A 22,959-nucleotide genomic window follows, 5' to 3' on the forward strand; every position below is an offset into this window, starting at 1 on the left:
GGGTGCCACTTCGGATATCGGGTAAAGTGCCCACCTCTAATTTCTATATTTAATAAGTACATTAAAGATACGACATTGAAGATATTATGTTTTGATTAATAGAAGATATTAGATTTTGAGTTTTTTTTAATTGATTTGTTTTTTTTATAAAGCTTAGAAAATCAATAGGATGATTGGTTGGTTGATACATCCTATAAAGAAAACGAAAATTATAGGTGGTTTGAATATTGTGCATCGATCTATACATGATGTAAGTTGACTATATAAAACTTGAGCATGATCATTTCAAACTAAAGTATAGGAAGGTTATATGCATTTGTTATATTGTAGTTAATATTTTTTAAATATTACATACGTCAAGTGATTCACGTTTTCGTAAAAATAAAATTCAAGTTCATTAATGGACCGTACTCGTCCGTAATAAGCTACACTAAATATGATATATTTTTATATTTATTTAATGACATTAAGTTTAAATTTGATTAAGAAAAATTCATGAATTTAACTGAAAAAGACAAACATTAAAATATGTAGGTTCATTCAATGACATTAAGTTTAAATTTGATTAAGGAAAACTCATAATTTAACTGAAAAAGACAAAGATTAAAATATGTAGTTTAATTTAATTCTCAGTAACATAGAAGTGTAAATAAATTAGAAAACTTATGAATATTTTTTAATAGGTACTTCTCTTTTAATAAGGGAAAATCGCATAAAAAACCTTGAAAGTGTCACTTACTAGCACTTTAAACCTTGAACTATTTTCACTAACACTTTTAACCTTTAAAGTGACATTTTTATCATAAAAAACCTCGAAAGAAGAAAAATGACCGGTTTAACAGGTTAAAAACAGTTTTTAAAAAAAAATAATTATTTAATTAATAAAATAAACAAAAAAATTAATAAAAATCGAAAAATTAAACAAAAAACTCATAAATTCAAAAAAATCAAAAAAAATCAAAAAATAAATAAAGATTTAAAAAGTTAAATAAAAAATAACAAAAAATAAATAAGATCAATTTAAAATGGAGAAAAATATAAAAAAATCATAAATTTCAAAAAAAAATGAAAATTAAAAAAAAATTCATTTTCAAATGAATTTTTTTTATCAACATTCATTTTTAAATATATGTCAGAAATTATCATTGGAGATATGCTAAAAACCGTATCATTGGAGATATGCCAAAAACCGTTATTTCTGACGTATCTCCAATGACGGTTTTTGGCATATCTCCAATGATAATTTCTGACATTATATTTGAAAATAAAAAAAAAAACTTTTTTGAATTTTCAAATTTTTGAAATTTATTATTATTTTTTCTCTATTTTAATTTGATCTTATTTATTTTTGAATTTTAGGTATTTTTTATTTAATTTTCTAAATCTTTATTTATTTTTCTCACTTTTTTTATTTTATGAGTTTTTTGTTAAATTTTCCGATTTTATTAATTTTTTTGTTTATTTATTAATTAAATAATTATTTTTTGAAAAAAAAAACTTTTTAACCTGTCCAGCCGGTCATTTTTCTTCTTTGGATGTTTTTTATGATAAAAATGTCACTTTGAAGGTTAAAAGTGTTAGTGAAAAAAGTTCAAGGTTTAAAATGCTAGTAAGTGACACTTTCAAGATTTTTTATGCGATTTTCCCCTTTTAATAATATAGATATGAAATTATGAACTGATTGTTCACAACATATCTGATCCATAATTAGAAAACATGTGACTGATATAAAAAAATTGTAGGACCAAAATATCTAATACCCAAAGTATTCTATCCAAACCCAATCCGATATCAGAATGTCCCCCAAGGCCCAATCCAATTCATCAGTCACTTATGTTACAAAAAAATCCTCCTTACAGTTTACATACTTTACACTTTACACAAGTTTGTTTTTACTTTTGATGTACTATATGATAGGGACTTCTTAGGACCTTCATATTTGTGTAATTTCGTTGTCTGTTCTTTGTCGGCATTTCTAAGACTTTTCCGCAGTTTCCGAGAAACCTTTATATGCTAACATACATTCCTCAAGCCGCACTACTTGCTGCTCACGACTATTTATTGTGGTTTGTTCTTATATTAAGGTTGGATAAATATTTTTTTATTTCTGAAGTCGACCTTCATCTTCATTTAGTACTCCATAGAAATTTACGTACATTTACTGAAACATGCATAGTAAAGAAAGAAAATAAATTAAATCCAATTTTGTAGTAAGGTGTTTGACAGTTGAAACTTTGATCATGAACTTTTCAAGTTATCTATTCTTCCATTTTTCTTTTGTTTTAGATACTTAACAAAAATTTCTTGACCACATAGCCGTAAGTTTTTGAGGTGTTCTGGATAATTAGACCGGAATAGAAAAACTAACGAAACAATGAAGTCTATGAAAAACACCCAAAACAATTAGTTAAGACTAAAATATATACTATTTTTCTGAAACGGATGGAATATCACTTTATATTACCTTAAAATAATAGTATGTAATTTACAAAGTTATATTATCAAAGGAAAAAAAAGTTTATTCATCTTTAATGCGCTTTTGTCATATTGATTTATGTTAATTAGCACTTAGAAGAAAAAAAAATAAAGTTCAAGGTTCTGTCCCACAGAGGAAAAAGACTTCCCGTCTTTAGAGGAGACTTCAAAAGTCAAGCCTCAGATTAAACTAAATGGTGGAAGTCCCACGATCAAAATACACTGATTCTTTTGGGGCACCAAAGCTTCTGGTCCAAAACCTCAAGACCCTTTCTACGATAAAAGCGCGTGGGCTCCATTCACTTTGATCAAGACCTTTCTCTTTCTCAGTAAACATCACAAACGTCTAAAAGTATGGACATTAAGAAGAAACTACCAACACATTAAAAAATTGCAAACATGACTTTCAAAATTTAATATGTTAAATCCTGCCTCCACATCTTCCTCTTGACTTGGTCTGCTCCAATAAAACATAGCCCCATGGCCCTCATCAGACAAAGAATCTCTCTCATCACATAAGGTCTTAGTGTTATATATAAATAAGCATTGCACCATTAGTGATATCACCAACAACCTTTTCACTTACAAAGCTTTTAAAGCAACCAAAACTTCTGTAAGCGTCTTTAGAGACAGTGAGAGCTATGTCAAGAGAGATTGAGCTTCCAGGTTTCAGATTCCACCCGACCGAGGAGGAGCTTACTGATTACTACCTCAAGAACATGGTTAACGGGAAATTCTCCAAAGTCGAAGTCATTGGTTTCCTCAACATCTATCGCCATGATCCATGGGACTTGCCACGTATGTACCTATTACTTTCTTCATTCATATAAAAATCTTATTTATTAATAAAAATCTGAATTGTGATCACAGGTTTATCGAAAATTGGTGAGAGAGAATGGTATTTCTTTGTTCCAAGGGAAAGGAAGCATGGGAACGGAGGGAGACCAAGCAGGACAACTGAGAAAGGATATTGGAAAGCAACTGGTTCCGACCGTAAGATCATAAGCTTGTCTGAGCCAAAACGTGTGATTGGGCTCAAGAAGACCCTTGTGTTCTACAGAGGTAGAGCACCAGGTGGAAGCAAGACTGATTGGGTCATGAACGAGTACCGCATGCCTGACAATTGCACCTTACCAAAGGTACCTTAAAAAAAAGCTCTGTTATCAAGAAACAACTCTTTTTCTCATCTTGTGTTCTTGTTTGGTCGCAGGACGTTGTGCTGTGTAAGATATACAGAAAAGCCACTTCACTTAAAGTGTTGGAGCAAAGAGCAGAGATGGAATCTAAGATGAATCAAACAAGCCCAAACTCTCCTCTCTCCTCTTCCGAGACCATTTCTTACGTTGGAAAAGAAGAAAACTTGATGATGACTTCGTTCCCTTTTCCTCAAGCATCAGCCATGCAAGAAGCAAACAACAACTTCATGCTTCAAGGACATGAAGAGAAACAAAGAGAAGCAGAGCCGAAGGAGTCTTCTTCATCACTGAAGCTACCATGTGGAGTCTTGCCATTACCAGAGCTGCAATTACCTAAACAAGGATTAGAATGGGGACAAGACCAGTTCTTGAGTATAAGCCCATGGCTCCAGAATCTTACCCCAATTGTTAACCTACTAAATTTTTAGGATATGTAAAAAAAAAAAAAAAATCTCCCAACAGAACTAACTATTCTTCAGTGATACCTACCCTCCTTCACCTGAGCAAAAAAAAAAAAAAAAAACCTTGTAAGATGCTTGGCTTCAGCTTAAGAATTATCAATAAAATTTGTATTTACTCAGCAGATCTATGTATCTTTTGTAAGTTTGTAACATAAGAAAATCTGATGTAATAAATATTCAAACTTTGAATCATGAACTTCTCATGGATGATAATTTCTTTCGAACATACCAAGATATTCCATGAAGTTTCCGAGAAGAAAACTAGGGTAAAACTCATTGAGTCCTTACATATGTCGAATCAATCGTTGTTGCTCTTGTCCTGATCTGCAACAGATCTTGCTTTGTGGCCTTTCACACTGACTTTAGTCAGTGTGTGGGACCTTGGAAGTGATAAGCCCATCATTGACCATAGACCCATTAGTTTCATCTCATCAGTGCGTGTGACTCATAAATTACTATTCTCTGACACCGAGAGACAGGGGAACGTAAACTTGACTGTTAAATACTTAAATGCGTTTTTTTTTTTTAACTGTATTGTCTTTGTTTTTGGCCACTAGAATGGAGGATTAAGGTTTGATGATATCTCTCTTTTAGAGAGTGAGATTCCTCAAGTTATGGTAATCCATCTCCCTCTTGTTAGAATGGTAAATGGTGAGTGAACAAGAAACATAATATGGAATTCCTACCTTTTCTGGATTTTTTTGCCCTCAACAAGGTCTATTAAATAAAAAATTCAGCCGATTTTAAAAATTAAAAAAATCACTAAGAAAATAGAAGCGGTCAAAAACTCTTAAAGAAAAAGGAAAACGGCACATCGCCTATCATCTAGGGATCTAGGGAGGAAGAGATTCATGTAGGCACATCGCATTCGCATATCTGTCTAGACACATCGCCTATCGTCTAGGCAACCTTCCATCAAGGCCAAAAAGACCTAGTTATCTCATAAACGTTATTATGGCAACTTATCTCTCTTGTAATGAACTATAATTACCTTGGCCCCATATACAGCTTTTATCCGGGTTTATGCAGATAAAATCAGCATGTACTATCTCTATATTTTATTAATATTTTAATATATTTGAATAATATTTATTAAAATTATATCTAAAATCATATTTAAATTCTAGGAAGCATATTTTGTATACACCAAATAGTATGATAAGAAGATATGAAAGTCAAATATATAAAATTTAGCATTTATATACGGTAGAATCAACCATTTTCATATTTTATATAAAATATATATTCTAAAATAAAAAAAAATTCTAAAAAGAAAAGTTTGTAAATTAATAAAATATCAAAGTCCCAATATTATTAATTTATAAAAAATTTACTGTTAAGTGCAATAAATTTTGAAATGTAAATGATTATGTTCTATCTTTCTCTTTAGAAATCATTCTATGGAAATAAATCTTTTATGTTTTTATATTTTTTCTTGAAATGTAATTAAACAAAACTAATTCAAAATATGGTCACTGCAAGAAGGAAAAATGTTTCAACATTTGTATATCCTCATCTCAGAGTTTACACAGGACAAAAGTATAGATCAGCAAAATCAAGAATCTTGCTTACGGCGCTGTCTTTTTGCTTCAAGAAGAGTTGCTTCTTTCAAAGTATCAGCAGAATCAGTGATCATATTTAATTTGGATAGTGCCACAGACTGCAAGTAGAAGGCGGTTGGCCAATCAGGGAATACTTCTTGCGCAATCATCCCATCGTGAAGTGCTCGATCTGGTTGATTGCAGAATAAATAGCATAGACTACGCCTCGCATAAACACTTGGATACACCGTTCTCCTAGAATCAATGAACTTCGGACAGAAAACATACAGTTATAGAAACAGTATTTTTAATATATGCAAGGTAAGATGCAATAGGGTTGAACATACTAGTTACCTGAGAATAACAGTTAATGGCGGTTTCAAAGTCTTGCTCTAGGAAGGCTTGATCACCGTGTTTTCGAACCTCTTGAATATATTTTGCCTCCTCCATCCATTCTTCGAAAGAGAACTTAGCACATAAACAAAGAAACCCATACAAATAGAATAGTAAGCCTTTTGATGCCAGATTAGCAGCAGAATCATTCATTACTTGGTGTGTTTGGTTACCTCGACCACCTCCTTGTCATCTTCATATTCTGCTATCACCAAGATTTTATGAATAGCTGTGAGGTCCATTCTCAAACTGGCCTTTCCTAGTGGCGAAAGTTTATTCCCAGATAACTCTCTATGATGTGCCATTTCAAGCATTGCGTAAGATGGAGCCTGCAAGCAAGAATATCGGTGTTAACATAAATGCAAAAAAGAATATCGAGGATGAAACTACTGTCACAATAATAGATTACATCTGTTTTAGTTTGCAAGGTTTCAAGTGTTCTAACAATGTGTTTTGTGTCGCGACTCTCTCTATCCTCGTATTTCAGACATTTAAAGGCTAGTTTGAAAACTATGGTAGCTTCGTCTGCAGAAAACTTTCCCTTCAAGTTTGGATCAATCAACTCAGCAACATTTTTCCCATGTATCGTCTCATGAGCCTAGAAGCACAAAATTAATAAATGTCAAAAACTGACAATGAAAGATAGTCCAGGGGTTACACTCACAAAGTAAAGACAAAATGATTTATATCCACATATCAGCCTACTTATAAGTAAGAAAAACTTGAACACAATAACTTACATGGCTTGGAGGAATTGGCTTTCCAGTAAGCAAATCCACAAGGATGGTACCAAATCTAAACATCACACTTTCAGGGTTCACACTTCCTACAACCAAAATATAGTATCACATTCTAATAATAATAAATAATAATAACAATAATATGAATAGATGATTGAAAATCGATTACCGGTTGCTTTTCGATCATTGTTGGTCTCCTTCATTAACCCAAAACAGGAAAGACATGCATCACCATTCTTCAATATCCATGAAACAAAAATATTAAAAAGGTGGTCCAGCATCTTTAGACCAGAAGAAGGCATAGCTAGGAAAATGTTTAGAGAAAAATCTATTATCCATACCTCATCAAACATAATTGAGTAAGCACTTAAATTATTGTAGGATGCAAAGCCTGCACTACTACAACAATCCAATGCTTCAGCTATAGAATATGCTACTTTCAATCGCACTTCCCATTCCATGGTATGATTTTTCCCTGTGAATAACAATGGAACAAAGTTCAAAACGTGAGATGCTAACAAGTTCTGATTCAATCGATTGTACAAACATAATACAATGATACATGTTAGGTTTGGATCTTTCTAGTCACAACATTTGTTTGTCTTCAAAACCATCTAAATGACAATAATGTTAAGTAAACCACCAATATATAATGTATAAGAGTAAGAGAACATACGACGGAACAAATGCTTAGCAAGAGTATCATTTGGCATGAACTCGGCAACGAGAAGCCTTTCATTTCCTTCGCAGCAATATCCAATCAAATTAACGAGTCTCTTGTGCTTTATTCCCCCAACTCTATGCGCCTTCTCCTGAAAGACAAACGATAATCAAACCCATCCGTCTCAAAATCGATACAAAAAAATTTCAAACAAATAAAGGATACCACAAATGTCTTAGGATCAGTCCAAGCCATATTATTAAATTTTTTAACAGCGATCAAGCCACGATTCTGCAAACGGCCCTTGTAGACAATATTGGACGATTCTCCTCCGCTCTCTGAAACAACATTTTTCAAACTAAAATTTTCGGTGGCCACGTTGAGATCGGAGAAGGAGAACTTTGTCAATGGTGGATCTCCTTCTCCGTGGTTTTGGTGGGCTCGCTGTTGAGGAACTTCCCCGGAAGACAATGAATGGCAACACCCCATGATTTTTTTCAGCGGGCAAAAGCAAAGTTTCAAAAGTATTTCTTTGGCTTATTGATTCATAGTAAAAAAAAATCTGATTTCTTATTTGTTTAGTTGTGATCCTTTGACTCTGAGGCTTGGTGTCTCTTTGTTACCAATACAATTGTCTGATTTTATAGCATTAATAACATTGACCATCATATTCTGCCAAAATAAATGACTTTCTATCTTTATTGTCTCCCTCAAGACCTTTATTTATTTCTTTTCTAGGGCTCAGTATACAGATAGCATTTTGTAGAGAGGAAAATTAGCAAAACTGTAAGATATCGTTTTTTTTTTGTAAATACGCAATAAATTTATGGTAAATGTTTTAGAAAAAAAAATAGATTACATAAAATAAAATATTGTAATCTCACATTAATTTTTTTAAGTGCACGAAAACCTCTCCCATTTTTGGGTAGAAACTTGAATTTCTTTTGTATAAATTAAAATAAAAACTTCTACAATGTGGCTATATCATACCCTTTATTTTCATACCATTTTCTTTTCTAATTGTCATTAATGTATTTATGGGTCAACTCTGACCTACTTTGGTCGGAAACAATCAGATAGTTTCCATGTCTGAACTTTGTATTGTGGTGACAAGTATTATTAATTTATTATACATAGCCAAAATTTGCCTAGTCCAAATTCTTGTTTTGTTAAAAATACAATCGGTTTAATTTTTTGGGATTGATAAATTTAATTTTTCATAATAATTTGACTCCAAAGTATTCAACGTTTTACATTTAAGATTTAACATCGAGTAATTATGATAATTAAATCACACTGCTATTTTTTAACGCATGAAACCTTTTCATTAAAAATTCTCTTGCATGGAACAATATGTTGTTCATGCATACATCTAGAAAATAAAGCAGATCCAACCCAGTATGACTAATGTAAGAGATCACGTGTCCTAGATATTCACAAGTAATGGGGAATACACCGTTAAGTTTGGATACTAATTCAACTACCGTACAATTGAGCTCTCACACCAAATTTGCTCAATCCAGGCAGATTGTAGAACAAGAGGAAGAAGGAATTTACAAAGCAACTTTATGGATATATCCCTCCTAAGTTGAAAACTTTATGGTGGAAGAATGCGCATACTAGCTTATCAATTGCAGATGCGCTGGTTAAAAGAGGATTAACGGTATGGAGAAAATGTCAATTGTGTGGAGAAGCATCTGAAACCATTTAATAGCATCATGTTTCATTGTCAAGTATCCAATTTACTTTGGAAATTGACACCATTGAAGACTCCACCAAGGCAACAACTTCAATCACAAACTTTGTGTCCCAATCTTTATGTATTGCTAGTAAGCTATTATGCTGTAAAGCCGATAGAGAGTATATTCTTAAGACCAAAATACTCTAAAACAACTTCGATCACAAACTTTAATTGAGAGTCAATAGAGACCATGTTGATTTGTAAGACCATCTCCGATGGCTTACTCTATTTTTTACTCTAAAATAGAGTAACTCTATAATAGAGTTTGAGTTTGCTCTAATGGTACTCTATTTTAGAGTAGAAAATAGAGTGGTGAACAAAAAAAAAACAAATTACTCTATATTTGGAGTAAACCTATTTTTTACTCTATTATAGAGTGAGAAATAGAGTACTATTAGACCATCTACAATGCTACACTAAAATTTACTCTATATTTCACTCTAAAATAGAGTAACTCTATTATAGAGTTGGATTTGCTCCAATGGTTCACTCTATAATAGAGTTACTCTATAATAGAGTGAAATATAAAGTAATCTTATTTTTTCACTCTATATTTGGAGTAAAAAAACAAGATTACTCTATATTCCACTCTATTATAGAGTAACTCTAATATAGAGTGAACCATTGGAGCAAATTCAACTCTATAATAGAGTTACTCTATTTTAGAGTGAAATATAGAGTAAAATTTAGTGTTGCATTGGAGATGCCCTTAGAGCATTTTTTTTTAGAGTGAAAAATATAGTGGAGTTGGAGATGCTCTAAGTCACTGGTAAGCGTTTTCCACCCGCTCGTTGTAAAGCTTCTTGAAACCCTAGGGTGAAGGATTCTAGTGTTTGGCAAAAGTAGCCGTGTCGTTCTTCGAAGTGCCACGATAGCAAATATTGAGTTTTAATTGAGAAATTAAATTTTGATGAAATCTTACACCATCTGATGTAGTAATTAACCGTAGTAACGGATAATGGGTTGTGGATTAGATTTTTTAGTCTAAGAATTCTCAAACAAATCAACTGATGTTGAGCTTGTTGAGAAATATTAGAGTTCATCACATGCATTTCTTTTAATTTTTGGACTTGATTGATCATGTTGTTCATGATCTTTGATTAATTAAATGCCACGAGGGTTGATTTGATTTCTTCAACTGGATTTGATATGAGTTATGTAAATTGTTGATTAAATAACAAAAGATTTCAAATGATTTTAAATTTTACGTAAATCTCATGTTCATAACACATGATTTGAAATGGTATTTAGAAATCATTAGTTGAATAACAGAAAATTTTAATAAAAATCCAAAATCTCCTAAAAGTTCAAGTCCAAGACACCCCTAAATCATTTCTACACCAATCCCTTATATATTAATTGAGGAACATTTGAAAAGATGTAACCTCAATTTTATATTAATTAAAAGAGGCTCCAATGCATAGGTGTCACTCAATTAGGTAGTCAATTACATTCAATTGAAAAATAAGTAGGTCCACATTCGATTTTTATATGTTGTTAGATACATAAGTTGGTCAAACTATATGATATAATGATATGATATGATATTTTCTTTCCTTAAATAAAACCTGCGGAATTACCATAAATGACTAATATATATATGACAATTAATGAGTTTAATAATAAAGATTTGATAACAATGTATATCTCCTCCATCATTTTTGTTTAATTTTATATTATTAAAATAAATTAAACAATCAAATTAGCTATAAAAATAAAATTTAGATTTTTTCGTATATGTTATATTTTGAAATTTTAAAAACGACAATAAATGACTAAAACTATTAAAATTATTATGTTAAAAATTAATGATCAATGGTTTAACATTTTTATTATAAGAAGATACACATGATTTTAAAACCATATGAGTAAAAAATATTATTTAATAATAAAATAAATATATATATATATATATATTAAACACTATATACCATAAGATTACATAAATATTTTAATATTAAAACTTTCAATGAATTTTCAAGAACATTTATAAATTATAAACTTATTAAAAATTTCAGATTGAAAATTTTGTTATCGATGATTTAAATATTTTGTTATAAAACGATATGAACGATCATAGAACCGTATGATTATAAATTCTTATTTAATAAATAACTATACAAAATATACTATTCCTAGAAAAATAAGTTGGTCCATCTTAACTTATATTACACTTTTTATTAAACTAACTATCGAATTGATAAATAACGTACCAAAAAATGTTTTGCACTTTCCTTAAATAAAAGCTACGAAATTACCTAATATGATTAACGTATATGTGAAAATTAATTATAATGAATAATAAATATTTGATAACAATTTTTGTATCTTAGTTCTTTTTTAATTTTATATTATTAAAATATATTTAAAAATCACATTAAATATATAATAAAAACATTTATATTTTTCTTATATGTTATATTTTGAATTTTTCAAAACGTCTATAAATTATTAGAAATTTGAAGATCCCCACTCTGAAAATTTTGTGATCAATAGATTTTTTTTTTGTCATAATAAGTTACAAATGATCATAAAATTGTATTAATATGAACTTTTATTTAATATTATAAGAAGATACACATTATTTTAAAACGATATGAGTAAAAATATCATTTAATAATAAAACATATATATTTATATATATATATATATAGATTATACTATATACCATAATATTACATAAATATTTTAATATTAAAACTTTCAATGAATTTTCAAAAACATTTATAAATTATAAACTTATTAAAGATTTCACATTGAAAATTTTGTTATCGATGATTTAAATATTCAGTTATAAAATGATATGAATGATCATAGAACTGTATGATTATAAATTCTCATTTAATAAATGACTATATAAAATATACTATTCTTAGAAAAATAGGTTGGTCCATCTTGACTTACATTATATTTTTTATTAAACTAACTATCGAATTGATAAATAATCTACCAAAATTGTTTTTCCACTTTCCTTAATTAAAAGCTACGAAATTACCTAATATGATTAACGTATATATGAAAATTAATTATTATGAATAATAAATATTTGATAACAATTTTGGTATCTTAGTTCTTTTTTTTTAATTTTATATTATTGAAAGATATTAAAAAATCACATTAAATATATAATAAAAACATTTATATTTTTTCTTATATGTTATATTTGAATTTTTCAAAACGTCTATATATTATTAGAAATTTGAATATTCCCACTCTGAAAATTTTGTGATCAATAGATTATTTTTTTGTTATAATAAGTTACAAATGATCATAAAATATAACGCATATGAATTTTTATTTAATAAATATTCAAACTAAATAATATATATATATATAAACACTAATGATTTAAAGCAACAAGATTGGCTGATCAATTTAGTCGTCCAGTTGAAATCTTTCAAAAGTATGTGAAAGACTAAAGTCAAAGTAAATATGGATTTAGAATAGTAGTTATATTTTACTAACCAAATACCGAAAAAAACTGAACCGAACCGAAACCAACCCGATATTCGGGTTGAACACCCGTAATCCAAATGAAGCCAAACTATTGTTTTATTCTCTAAAATATAATAAAAATAATAACTTAATTCCGCGCAAGGAGTGGGTCTTATCCTAGTTAAGAGTAAAAATAATCAAAAAAAAAGAATTTGACATCGACCAAGAATAATCAAATTTTCTATGCATTTTAAGCTCAAAGTATATCTTCTCCAAGTGTTTCTTTGTGTAACAATATTAATAAAGTTTAGTTTGATTCCAACGATGTTCTAATGAAGTTTAGTTTTGGTTAAACTTAGAACCGGGTACGGTTGACTGGAAGGAATCAAGCCGAAAAAACTAGTATTTTTTTTTGCACGATTCAGTTCGGCTAAGTGATTATCCTCGATATTAATCCTATGCTGCATCAAAGCCTCTTTGGAATCTCTTAAAGATGAACACATCACAACGAAAATCTATAGGGTAACGTAAATGTAGCCATTCCAAGCTCCCAAACTAGCTCTTACAGAGGTATGCGTTGCAACAACTCAAATAAAAATCTGAAAGATAAAACGACGAAGACCCAAAATATATAAAAAAAGGTTTTGGGGGAGATGATGGATGAAGAGAAAGAAGATGACCACCAATACCGTATCGATGCAGCTTTTCTATCCACAAGTTTCAGGGATCCTATCATAAAGTATAAAATTATAAGTATTCCAAAAATATCATCATTACTGAAACATATTCAAAGATGATGAATCATCAGTACACGAACCTGCTGCTGCTACTGGCCAATACTTCCCAAGAGCCGTTCTACAGCAGCGTTAACGTTTCCATTGGTTGCAAGCAAAGCCCTTATGTTCTCTGCGCTGTCATATATATATATATATAGATTATACTATATACCATAATATTACATAAATATTTTAATATTAAAACTTTCAATGAATTTTCAAAAACATTTATAAATTATAAACTTATTAAAGATTTCACATTGAAAATTTTGTTATCGATGATTTAAATATTCAGTTATAAAATGATATGAATGATCATAGAACTGTATGATTATAAATTCTCATTTAATAAATGACTATATAAAATATACTATTCTTAGAAAAATAGGTTGGTCCATCTTGACTTACATTATATTTTTTATTAAACTAACTATCGAATTGATAAATAATCTACCAAAATTGTTTTTCCACTTTCCTTAATTAAAAGCTACCAAATTACCTAATATGATTAACGTATATATGAAAATTAATTATTATGAATAATAAATATTTGATAACAATTTTGGTATCTTAGTTCTTTTTTTTTAAATTTTATATTATTGAAAGATATTAAAAAATCACATTAAATATATAATAAAAACATTTATATTTTTTCTTATATGTTATATTTGAATTTTTCAAAACGTCTATATATTATTAGAAATTTGAATATTCCCACTCTGAAAATTTTGTGATCAATAGATTATTTTTTTGTTATAATAAGTTACAAATGATCATAAAATATAACGCATATGAATTTTTATTTAATAAATATTCAAACTAAATAATATATATATATATAAACACTAATGATTTAAAGCAACAAGATTGGCTGATCAATTTAGTCGTCCAGTTGAAATCTTTCAAAAGTATGTGAAAGACTAAAGTCAAAGTAAATATGGATTTAGAATAGTAGTTATATTTTACTAACCAAATACCGAAAAAAACTGAACCGAACCGAAACCAACCCGATATCCGGGTTGAACACCCGTAATCTAAATGAAGCCAAACTATTGTTTTATTCTCTAAAATATAATAAAAATAATAACTTAATTCCGCGCAAGGAGCGGGTCTTATCCTAGTTAAGAGTAAAAATAATCAAAAAAAAAGAATTTGACATCGACCAAGAATAATCAAATTTTCTATGCATTTTAAGCTCAAAGTATATCTTCTCCAAGTGTTTCTTTGTGTAACAATATTAATAAAGTTTAGTTTGATTCCAACGATGTTCTAATGAAGTTTAGTTTTGGTTAAACTTAGAACCGGGTACGGTTGACTGGAAGGAATCAAGCCGAAAAAACTAGTATTTTTTTTTGCACGATTCAGTTCGGCTAAGTGATTATCCTCGATATTAATCCTATGCTGCATCAAAGCCTCTTTGGAATCTCTTAAAGATGAACACATCACAACGAAAATCTATAGGGTAACGTAAATGTAGCCATTCCAAGCTCCCAAACTAGCTCTTACAGAGGTATGCGTTGCAACAACTCAAATAAAAATCTGAAAGATAAAACGACGAAGACCCAAAATATATAAAAAAAGGTTTTGGGGGGAGATGATGGATGAAGAGAAAGAAGATGACCACCAATACCGTATCGATGCAGCTTTTCTATCCACAAGTTTCAGGGATCCTATCATAAAGTATAAAATTATAAGTATTCCAAAAATATCATCATTACTGAAACATATTCAAAGATGATGAATCATCAGTACACGAACCTGCTGCTGCTACTGGCCAATACTTCCCAAGAGCCGTTCTACAGCAGCGTTAACGTTTCCATTGGTTGCAAGCAAAGCCCTTATGTTCTCTGCGCTGTCATAGAATCCCATTTCTTGTAGCTGCTGCAACTGAGTCGCAAAGCGTTCCTCAGGAGGAACTGGAATCAAACAAGAAACTTGTTTCAGTGGAGTGGAACCATCTCGTAAAATTGCATAAGAATAAGAAGAAGAGGGTATAACAATCTAACCACTGGATTGGTTTGTGCCACTAAGGCCACCAGCACCAAGACTGCCAAACAGATTCATCAATAAATCCATCCCTCCGTTATTTCCTGCTCCTATAAACATTGCGATCGTAATGATTTACTCAATAAGTTCATTGTGAATTATATATATATATATATATAAGGAAGCAAAGAGTACAAAAAGGCGACTATAAGAAAAGCAACTAAAGCCTTTAATGTAATTCAGATATATATGATAATTTTACGAGTGTTGAAAAAAAAAAAAAATTTATACGAGTACCTGCGGCAGCAGCACCAGTTTGCCCTGGTTCCCTACAGAGAAGATGGATTAGATTAGGAACATGAATAGGGATTGATGGAAATAAATAGAAAAGGAGAGATAACAACACCCTGCTAGCTTAACAATTAAAATGCTTCACCGCCCTTAAGAAAAGTTATCTACGATACGATAAGCTCAGTAAAAGATACAAGAGTTGCTGCATTACTCATCATGATTGAATCCATATATTGCTTAAGATAAAGATCATTCACCACCAATATAATTATTCGTTTAGCTAGTTAGACCATTGTCTAAACACAACATAGCACAAAAATACAAGTAAGATATATAAAGGATATCCACACTTACTGGCTGGTCGTATTTCTATTCTGGGAGGAAAGTAATTGCTGTAGAGACATCATTTGCTAAAGAACAAAAAGATACAATCCATGGCATTAGGTTAAAGAAACTTCGCATTTGGTTATAGCTAGAGATACAGAGAGATGTTTCTTTGGAGAGAGACCAAATGTTCAAAATTCACATGCATAACGAAAACACTGGAGGCCCAACTAACCTGCATCATCTCCGGGGAGCTAAATTGACGAAGGAGATCTGGGTTCTGCATCATTTCCCTCAACTGAGGATGCGAATCAAGCATACTTCGGAGCTGTGGGTTGAGATTGATAAGCTGGAAACCAAGAGGAAACATTAAAGACATGTTCACAATAGCAACACCGTCTTAAGCACAGGTTTAGCCTAGGTGTTACCTGGTTCACGTATTGTGGATTGGAAAGCATGCTTTGCATCATCTGGGACATGGCTGGATTTTGCAACATCTGGTTCAACTGAGAAGCATCTGGAGTGGCACCAAGAGGTGAATCCGCTCCAAGCATACCCAGTCCACCAAGGCCTCCAAGCCCACCAAGTCCTCCTAGACCACCAAGACCACCAAGTCCAGGGCTTCTCGCATCCCCACCAGGATTTGTCCTTCCTGGGGCGTTTGTCTGTCCTGTAAAGTATCCCACAATATTTAACTTAGAAACAGCCCAAGAAACTTACTTATAACAACTAATAGTGAGAACTATATGAACTAACTCAACAGTTTATGATACACATTACACAATATCGCTCATGAACCAGTGTGGTAAACATAAACGTCCATTTCTTATAACCAAGTCACTCTTACTGTTATCAAAAGACGAGTAATCACACAGGACAATGAGAACACAGTTTCTTACCAGCAGTAGCACCCCAAGGATTAGGAAGTGGGTTTGCATTCGGAATACCATTTCCTGTCCCCGTTTCAGCATTAGTAGAACCATCGCTACCTTGTGTAGTAGTAGTAACCCCCTGGTTTCCAAGGAGAGCAGCAAAAGGATTAGAAGCCGCATTGCTCCCAGCGTTCCCGGACATAGTAGTAGCATTCATGAGCGGCTCCTGAACATTCTCATACATACGCCTAAGATGGTTAAACCCCTCAGGCATAGACTCAATATTACTCATGGCCCTATCGGTATTCCGCATCATCTCACGCATCAGCTCCGGGTTCCTCGCAGCTTCCAAAGTCTGCCTGAGGATGCTAGGGTCATTAAGCACGTGGCCAAGCTCAGGGTTGCGGTCAACAAGGTCACGCATCTGAGGGTTGCTCATGATAATACTCCTCATGAACTCGGGGTTGTTCATAAGATTCTGGATGGCTGGGGAGTTCATCATGTCTCTAACCATGTTAGGGTTCTGAGCTAGCTGCTGCTGAGCCTGCTCGAGATCCGGTGGTGCTCCGAATAAGCTCCCACCGCCCAAAGGGTTGAATCCAAACAAAGATTCTCCAAGATTCGAGGTATTATCAGTGGTTTGGTTAACAGGAGCAGAAGGAGGTGGTGCTGAAGATGGCGCGAAGCCTCGAACCATATGAACAGTGTGATCAGCCTGCAAACCTATATACATACGATTTCAAATCAATTTAATCCACAGAACAATTCAAATCTACAAAACGACGACGAATCAGGAAGGGCCCCCCACCGTAGCTGAGAAGAGTTTGATCGTCCTTGAGGATGCGACCTTTGTAAATCAACCGCTGCTGATTCGCTGGGACGTCGCTGTTCTGCGCCACCAGCTCTTTGAAGGCTTCCACCGTGGAATCGAGGCTCGTGCTCACGTTAAATTTGGATCCGTTAGAGCATCTGACGTTGACGGCCACCAGAGCTCGTCCTTCTCCTTCGCCACCATCATCAGCGGTCAGCGGCTTACTCGAATCTCCTTCTCCACCCATTCTTAGCTTTTGGATCCTCCGCGAAATCGATCAAGAGCTCTAACCCTAGGATTAAAAAAAAGGATTCAACGAAGACGAGAAGTTGTTAAAGTTGGGTTATGGTAGATTTCTTGAGGAAAGGGATATGTTTTTTTTTTTTTCTAAAGGTCGAATAACAAAAAAAAAAAAAAAAAAAGGTCGAATAACAAATGAGAGAGACGAGAGAATTGTAGACAATGACTTATTGTTGCCTCTGAACGGTTCATGGTACTTCAATTCCAATTTCGGTCCAGTTTTGGTTTAGTTTTATAAAAATTATATTTTATGTTAATGATATATATTTAAATTTATAACATTTATGAATTTTAATTTATATAATCAGATATCGAATTTACTAAACCATTAAAAATAACTTTAGTATTCTTGTTTTTAATAGAATGATTTCCTATTTTATTTAACCATTAAAATTAAAAAAGATTGTTATACTTTTAAAAATATAAACTAAACTAATATTATTAATAAATAATATTTTTATAAACATATTTTTACAGAAATAATTATATTTTAATTTGACAAAACTGTAAAAGTCAAAACAATTTTGATTTAAAACAAAATAACAAATTATTTAAATTAAAGTTTAAATGTTATATCGTATCAATAAATCATTTATATATAGATCATCAGTTGTATCATATATTTATACATATCTATACTATAAAATATTAGTCTATTTTTAATTAATCAGTATTTCTGGTTTATTTGGTTTAATCAATTTATATACGAACCCTACTTATATACTATATTTCCAAAACTTAATATACAGTTTTAATTCGGTTTTGATTGATTCGGTATTATTAAATTGAACATTTTTTTTTAATTCTAATGAGAACCGAAAGACTTGGGCCACACCGGTCGGGTCAGAACATGTTCACTTGGTCGGGTCGAGTCGGATGGTTCTTGAGTAATTTTGCAATGAAGGTTTGTTGTGATCCTCAACCATAGATTTAAGGGCCATGATACATTTTTAATCAGTTTTTCATGATTACAATCTAATAATGTCTTTTCATACCTTTGGTAGTGTACAACAGTACGTTTTGTTTTAGTCTTTTGGTTTTGAGCAATTAATTATACAAACACACACAACAAACACAACACATTTACTACTTACAACATATGCTTTGTCTTGTCTTTTGGTTACATGTAGTATTACACGCGCAAATGGTTTTTGTAATCATCTTTTAACCAATACAAAACCAGAGAGAGAGAGGGAAAAAAAAGAATCTCGTGAGTTCAAAACAACACTAGTGAGCTCGAGCCACGGTTTGCCTCGGTTGAAAAGACGTCAGATGTTCTCTGCGGTAATGGCTTTGTTGGTGACCGACACTTGGGGAATCTCTAGCGGTCCTTCGTTCCAACGGTTTCTCATTGGCAGCTAGTACGAGTTCGAGCGATTCCACCACTTCTTTCATCGATGGACGGTTCTTTTGTTCCGGTTCAAGGCATTTCAGAGCCAGTTGAGCCACTCGGAAAGCAGATTTGAAAGGGTACTTTCCTTCTAGACGAGGGTCCATTATTCTCCTCAGCTTTCTTCTTTCAGACAGGTGAGGCTTGATCCAGTCAGTTAGATTCTGTTGTCCCGTAGGACGGAGAGGATCAACCGCACGTAAACCAGTCAAGATCTCAGCTAAAACGACACCAAACCCGTAGTTATCGCTCTTTACATACAAATGACCTGGTCCATAACCAACCAACATGTTCAAAGTTTGTCCACCAAAACCAAAACCAAAACCAAAACCAAAAAAAATATATCAAGAAACTGGTACCTGTAGCAACATACTCTGGAGCTGCATAACCTTGTGTACCCATTACTCGTGTTGTGATGTGAGATTGACTCGCCGAAGGACCTAACTTGGCCAATCCAAAATCTGACAGCTTGGCGTTATATGACTGCAACATGATCAAACACGTTGAACTCACTCCACACTTTTATTATCAAAATTCATATTTTTTTACTTACAGCATCAAGTAGAATGTTTGAAGCTTTGAAGTCTCTATAAATTACTTGCTTCTCTGAAGCGTGTAGAAACGCTAAGCCTTTAGCTGCTCCTATTGCGATCGTAAGCCTTATCTCCCATGAGAGCGGCTGAACAACAGAACCCTCTGGAAGAAACAGAAGCAGATGATAAAGCAATTTACAGACCATGTTAAAATATGACAAGTAAAAGAAAAAAAAAGAAGATGGTTATTACTTCTGAAGAGATGATTCTCTAAGCTTCCTTTCTGCATATACTCATACACTAGAAGCAAGTCGTCGCCTTCCAAGCAGTACCCCAACAGCTTCACGAGGTTCGGATGAGAAATCCTCCCAAGAAAATTCACCTCACACTACACAGAAACAAAGACACAATCTATTGTATGAGTGACCGCTGGGACGAAACTAATATTACATGCTGTGGTTATCTCCTCGTATTAAAAAAAAAAAAGACACAATCTATCAAGTAAACAAACAAAACTACTTATTGCATATCATTGTTACAAATGGACTCTACTCACTTGCCATTCCTCAAATCCTTGGAAGCTTTCAGAGTTGAGTTTCTTGACGGCAATCACGGTACCAGTACTGCTGTGACTCCCGGGGCCTTTCTCTTCAAGCCAGCCTTTGAAGACTTTCCCAAACCCTCCCTCTCCGAGAACATTCTCAGACTTGAAGTTCCTCGTTGAAGCTCTAAGCTCTGCGAGGCTGAAGATCCTCAAGTTCGGATTGGGAAGTATCTGACCTTCAGGGTAAGCATCTTCTCCACTTGCAGCAGAGAACCCACTAAAGTTAGATATGGTACTTCTTGATGTTCCCGTAGTCGTTGACTTAAACGGACCTGTTGCAATTATTTACAACCATTCCAAAACAGAGTCAAGCCCAATATCAACAACAACAACAAGAGAACGCAATTTCTGTAAAAACCCATATAAGAAAACAAGAAAAGAAGAGTTTTAAATCAAATTAACAAAAGGTTCCATCGTTTGACCAAGGCTTAACCATACAAGGGATGTAAGAAAGGAGTAACTCACCAAAGATAGGCAGAGAAAGTGAGAGGACGAACCTGAACTGATATTACCAGTAGAGGCAGGTGTTGTTGTTGTTGTTGAAGGAGATTTAGATGGAGAAGAAGACCAGCAGAGCCCCATACCGACAAACAAAATTAAAAAGCCAAACACACTGTTCTACCTCTTTTTCAAGTTTATACAATCATACACTTTAAAGAAAGTCAATGAGAAAGCAAAAAATGGCGTGTGAATGTAAAACAGAGTGCTTTACAAGAAAAGACAGAGCAAACAAGAATAGAGATTGGGCAAGACCGTTTGAAATTGGGTGTGAATGACTTGACAAAAAAAGAATTAAAAGATAACTTTATTTCTTTTCTTTTTTTCTCTTCTCCCTTCTCTGGCTAAATTATTTATTGTATGGCGAAGAAGTAGAAGTAGAAGCAGAAGCAAATGGTTACAGTATCACCCCATGCCATTTAGAAGGGGAGGAGAAGACTGAGTCTTAAGAATTGTTGTGGTGCAAGGTTTTGAGGAAGAAAGCGGTGAGAGAATGTTTGTAGTTTAAGGGTCAAGTCAACTCAAAAGAAAAAATAAATGTGTCCACACCTTTAGATAGAAATCAATCAATTCCCCCACCAAATTACCCTAACGCGTTTCCTTCATTTCAAACTTTATTTACTTTTCAACGATGTCACTATCATTTTGAAATAGTTACAAGCTCGACCATTTTGCTAAGTTAGAACTCAAAATAGGAAAATGATTGTAAACATCATAGAATATACCTAGAGCTTGATCCGCACGCCCGCACGAATATTTATTTTCACTTTTGATATAAATGAATATTATTTAAGCTTTTATTGGTTTATATTTTAAATATTTATCATATTTTAAAATTTTTATAAACACAACAATCAAATAGTTTACGTGCTGTAAAAAATATTGACCCAATACTAAACTTTCCAGAAATATTGATCTATTGATATGTTTGAGTAATATTTCTTTTAACATGAAATTATCTTTCAAATGTAATAAGAATTTAAATATTTTGATCAGATATGGGGCATATGGTGAGATTTAAATACGTTAGAAAATAATATTTGGTTATAAACATTAAACAGTGTTTTATAAGTAATTCAAAGATATTTAATTTTAATATTATTTTTTAAAAATAATTAATAGTAACCGAAATGGATAAACATATGTTTTAGAAAATTTTGAAATATATATAATCTTAGGCGAGATTTAGTTATATTAAAAATAATATTCAGTTACAAACATTTCATATTGTTCTATAAGTAGTTTAAAGATATTTTAATCTTAGCATATATAGATTTTATTGTTCAAAATAATTAATGGTAAGTTAAACATATATTTTAGGAATATTCATCATATTGTTTAATACCGAATTTAAACTTGAATTTTGTTCAAAAATAATTAATGGTAACATTATCCAAGTTTAATATTGTTAAAATCGATTTTAAATTTGAATATTCCCAAAAATTAGCTAATTTTTCTAGGAAATATATTAAATACGAAAATTAAGCTAAATTTGATTTAGGAAATGGTTTAATAAATAGGAAAAGACAGTGATTAAAAATACTTTAAGATATGTTCATTTAATTACTTCAGTGGCATAATATTGTAAATAAGTAGGAAAACTTAGGGGTATTTTATAAATGTACTTCTATTTTAATAATAGAGATACTAGGCTACTACTTTATACTGTATATTAGTTCAAAAATCATATAGATTACTGCTTCTTCTTTTTTGAACAACAAGATTCAATTGATTAAGGAACATAGTTTAAGTTACATGGGTTGGGTTGCTGATCAAATGGGTTGCTAGACAATTCTTTGCAAGCCCATCAGCAAGTCCATTTAGGGAACGTGAAATAAAAAAGAAACGACAAGATTGAAACGGAGAAGAAGTAGAGAAGGCGATATCATCGATATTGGCAAGAACTCCAAAGAGGTCTGTTGATCGTCGAC

The 22,959-nt window shown here is 32.1% G+C and overlaps 4 protein-coding genes and 1 long non-coding RNA gene across 14 annotated transcripts; 2 read left to right on the forward strand and 3 right to left on the reverse strand.

Annotated features, from left to right (window-relative positions):
• Nucleotides 1-2,771: 2,771 nt before the first annotated feature.
• On the forward strand, nt 2,772-4,324 carry LOC103837791 (NAC domain-containing protein 22). Its single transcript, XM_009114165.3, has 3 exons — nt 2,772-3,273; nt 3,346-3,614; nt 3,686-4,324. Exons 1-3 carry the CDS (start codon nt 3,117-3,119, stop codon nt 4,097-4,099), a joined length of 840 nt encoding a protein of 279 aa, XP_009112413.1. The 5' UTR covers nt 2,772-3,116; the 3' UTR covers nt 4,100-4,324.
• Nucleotides 4,325-4,562: 238 nt separating this feature from the next.
• On the reverse strand, nt 4,563-9,750 carry LOC103837793 (probable inactive receptor-like kinase BSK12). Of its 3 annotated transcripts, XM_009114166.2 has the most exons (9): nt 7,693-9,750; nt 7,483-7,618; nt 7,148-7,281; nt 6,976-7,042; nt 6,807-6,892; nt 6,476-6,664; nt 6,240-6,395; nt 6,028-6,141; nt 4,563-5,942 (listed from the first exon to the last, which is right to left on the reverse strand). In XM_009114166.2, exons 1-9 carry the CDS (start codon nt 7,954-7,956, stop codon nt 5,688-5,690), a joined length of 1,401 nt encoding a protein of 466 aa, XP_009112414.1. In that variant the 5' UTR covers nt 7,957-9,750; the 3' UTR covers nt 4,563-5,687. The 3 variants fall into 3 exon arrangements, with proteins under 3 accessions (XP_009112414.1, XP_033134129.1, XP_033134128.1); XM_033278238.1 differs by having other exon boundaries at nt 6,512-6,664; nt 6,976-7,281; XM_033278237.1 differs by having other exon boundaries at nt 6,976-7,281.
• A 3,318-nt stretch (nt 9,751-13,068) lies between these two features.
• Nucleotides 13,069-18,096, reverse strand: LOC103837794 (ubiquitin domain-containing protein DSK2b). 8 transcript variants are annotated; one of them, XM_033278710.1, is made up of 11 exons: nt 17,701-17,950; nt 16,920-17,615; nt 16,449-16,690; nt 16,256-16,369; nt 16,051-16,106; nt 15,703-15,734; nt 15,426-15,515; nt 15,262-15,335; nt 13,461-13,544; nt 13,333-13,372; nt 13,069-13,242 (listed from the first exon to the last, which is right to left on the reverse strand). In XM_033278710.1, the coding sequence occupies exons 1-9, from the start codon at nt 17,948-17,950 to the stop codon at nt 13,470-13,472; spliced, it is 1,629 nt and encodes a 542-aa protein (XP_033134601.1). In that variant the 3' UTR covers nt 13,069-13,242; nt 13,333-13,372; nt 13,461-13,469. The 8 variants fall into 8 exon arrangements, 6 of the variants coding, with proteins under 6 accessions (XP_033134601.1, XP_033134599.1, XP_033134600.1 ...); XM_033278708.1 differs by having other exon boundaries at nt 13,094-13,372; XM_033278709.1 differs by having other exon boundaries at nt 13,094-13,372; nt 13,461-13,539; nt 15,257-15,335.
• On the forward strand, nt 17,870-19,197 carry LOC117127875. Its single transcript, XR_004450812.1, has 2 exons — nt 17,870-18,096; nt 18,127-19,197. It is a non-coding gene; the product is annotated as an uncharacterized LOC117127875 (long non-coding RNA).
• LOC103837795 (probable serine/threonine-protein kinase PIX13) lies at nt 19,055-21,600 on the reverse strand. Its single transcript, XM_009114170.3, has 6 exons — nt 21,028-21,600; nt 20,483-20,802; nt 20,179-20,314; nt 19,947-20,089; nt 19,753-19,876; nt 19,055-19,661 (listed from the first exon to the last, which is right to left on the reverse strand). Exons 1-6 carry the CDS (start codon nt 21,110-21,112, stop codon nt 19,231-19,233), a joined length of 1,239 nt encoding a protein of 412 aa, XP_009112418.2. The 5' UTR covers nt 21,113-21,600; the 3' UTR covers nt 19,055-19,230.
• Between the last annotated feature and the right edge of the window lie 1,359 nt (nt 21,601-22,959).

Source organism: Brassica rapa, chromosome A09 (assembly GCF_000309985.2).
Source record: "Brassica rapa cultivar Chiifu-401-42 chromosome A09, CAAS_Brap_v3.01, whole genome shotgun sequence".
In the NCBI taxonomy this organism is placed as follows: Eukaryota; Viridiplantae; Streptophyta; class Magnoliopsida; order Brassicales; family Brassicaceae; genus Brassica; species Brassica rapa.

Excerpts from the sequence above, each read along its gene's own strand:
- LOC103837791 (XM_009114165.3), top strand. The coding sequence starts at position 3,117 with ATGTCAAGAGAGATTGAGCTTCCAGGTTTCAGATTCCACCCGACCGAG. Across the intron at positions 3,274-3,345 it reads TGATCCATGGGACTTGCCAC|GTTTATCGAAAATTGGTGAG; the intron begins GTATGTACCTAT and ends TTGTGATCACAG. Across the intron at positions 3,615-3,685 it reads ACAATTGCACCTTACCAAAG|GACGTTGTGCTGTGTAAGAT; the intron begins GTACCTTAAAAA and ends GTTTGGTCGCAG.
- LOC103837793 (XM_033278237.1), bottom strand. The coding sequence starts at position 7,956 with ATGGGGTGTTGCCATTCATTGTCTTCCGGGGAAGTTCCTCAACAGCGA. Across the intron at positions 7,619-7,692 it reads CTGATCCTAAGACATTTGTG|GAGAAGGCGCATAGAGTTGG; the intron begins GTATCCTTTATT and ends TTTGTCTTTCAG. Across the intron at positions 7,282-7,482 it reads TGCTAAGCATTTGTTCCGTC|GGAAAAATCATACCATGGAA; the intron begins GTATGTTCTCTT and ends TGTTATTCACAG.
- LOC103837794 (XM_033278710.1), bottom strand. The coding sequence starts at position 17,950 with ATGGGTGGAGAAGGAGATTCGAGTAAGCCGCTGACCGCTGATGATGGT. Across the intron at positions 16,691-16,919 it reads TCCTTGGGGTGCTACTGCTG|GACAGACAAACGCCCCAGGA; the intron begins GTAAGAAACTGT and ends GATACTTTACAG. Across the intron at positions 15,735-16,050 it reads AATAGAAATACGACCAGCCA|GGAACCAGGGCAAACTGGTG; the intron begins GTAAGTGTGGAT and ends TCTTCTCTGTAG.
- LOC103837795 (XM_009114170.3), bottom strand. The coding sequence starts at position 21,112 with ATGGGGCTCTGCTGGTCTTCTTCTCCATCTAAATCTCCTTCAACAACA. Across the intron at positions 20,315-20,482 it reads AAGGATTTGAGGAATGGCAA|TGTGAGGTGAATTTTCTTGG; the intron begins GTGAGTAGAGTC and ends GTTTCTGTGTAG. Across the intron at positions 19,877-19,946 it reads CAAACATTCTACTTGATGCT|TCATATAACGCCAAGCTGTC; the intron begins GTAAGTAAAAAA and ends ATCATGTTGCAG.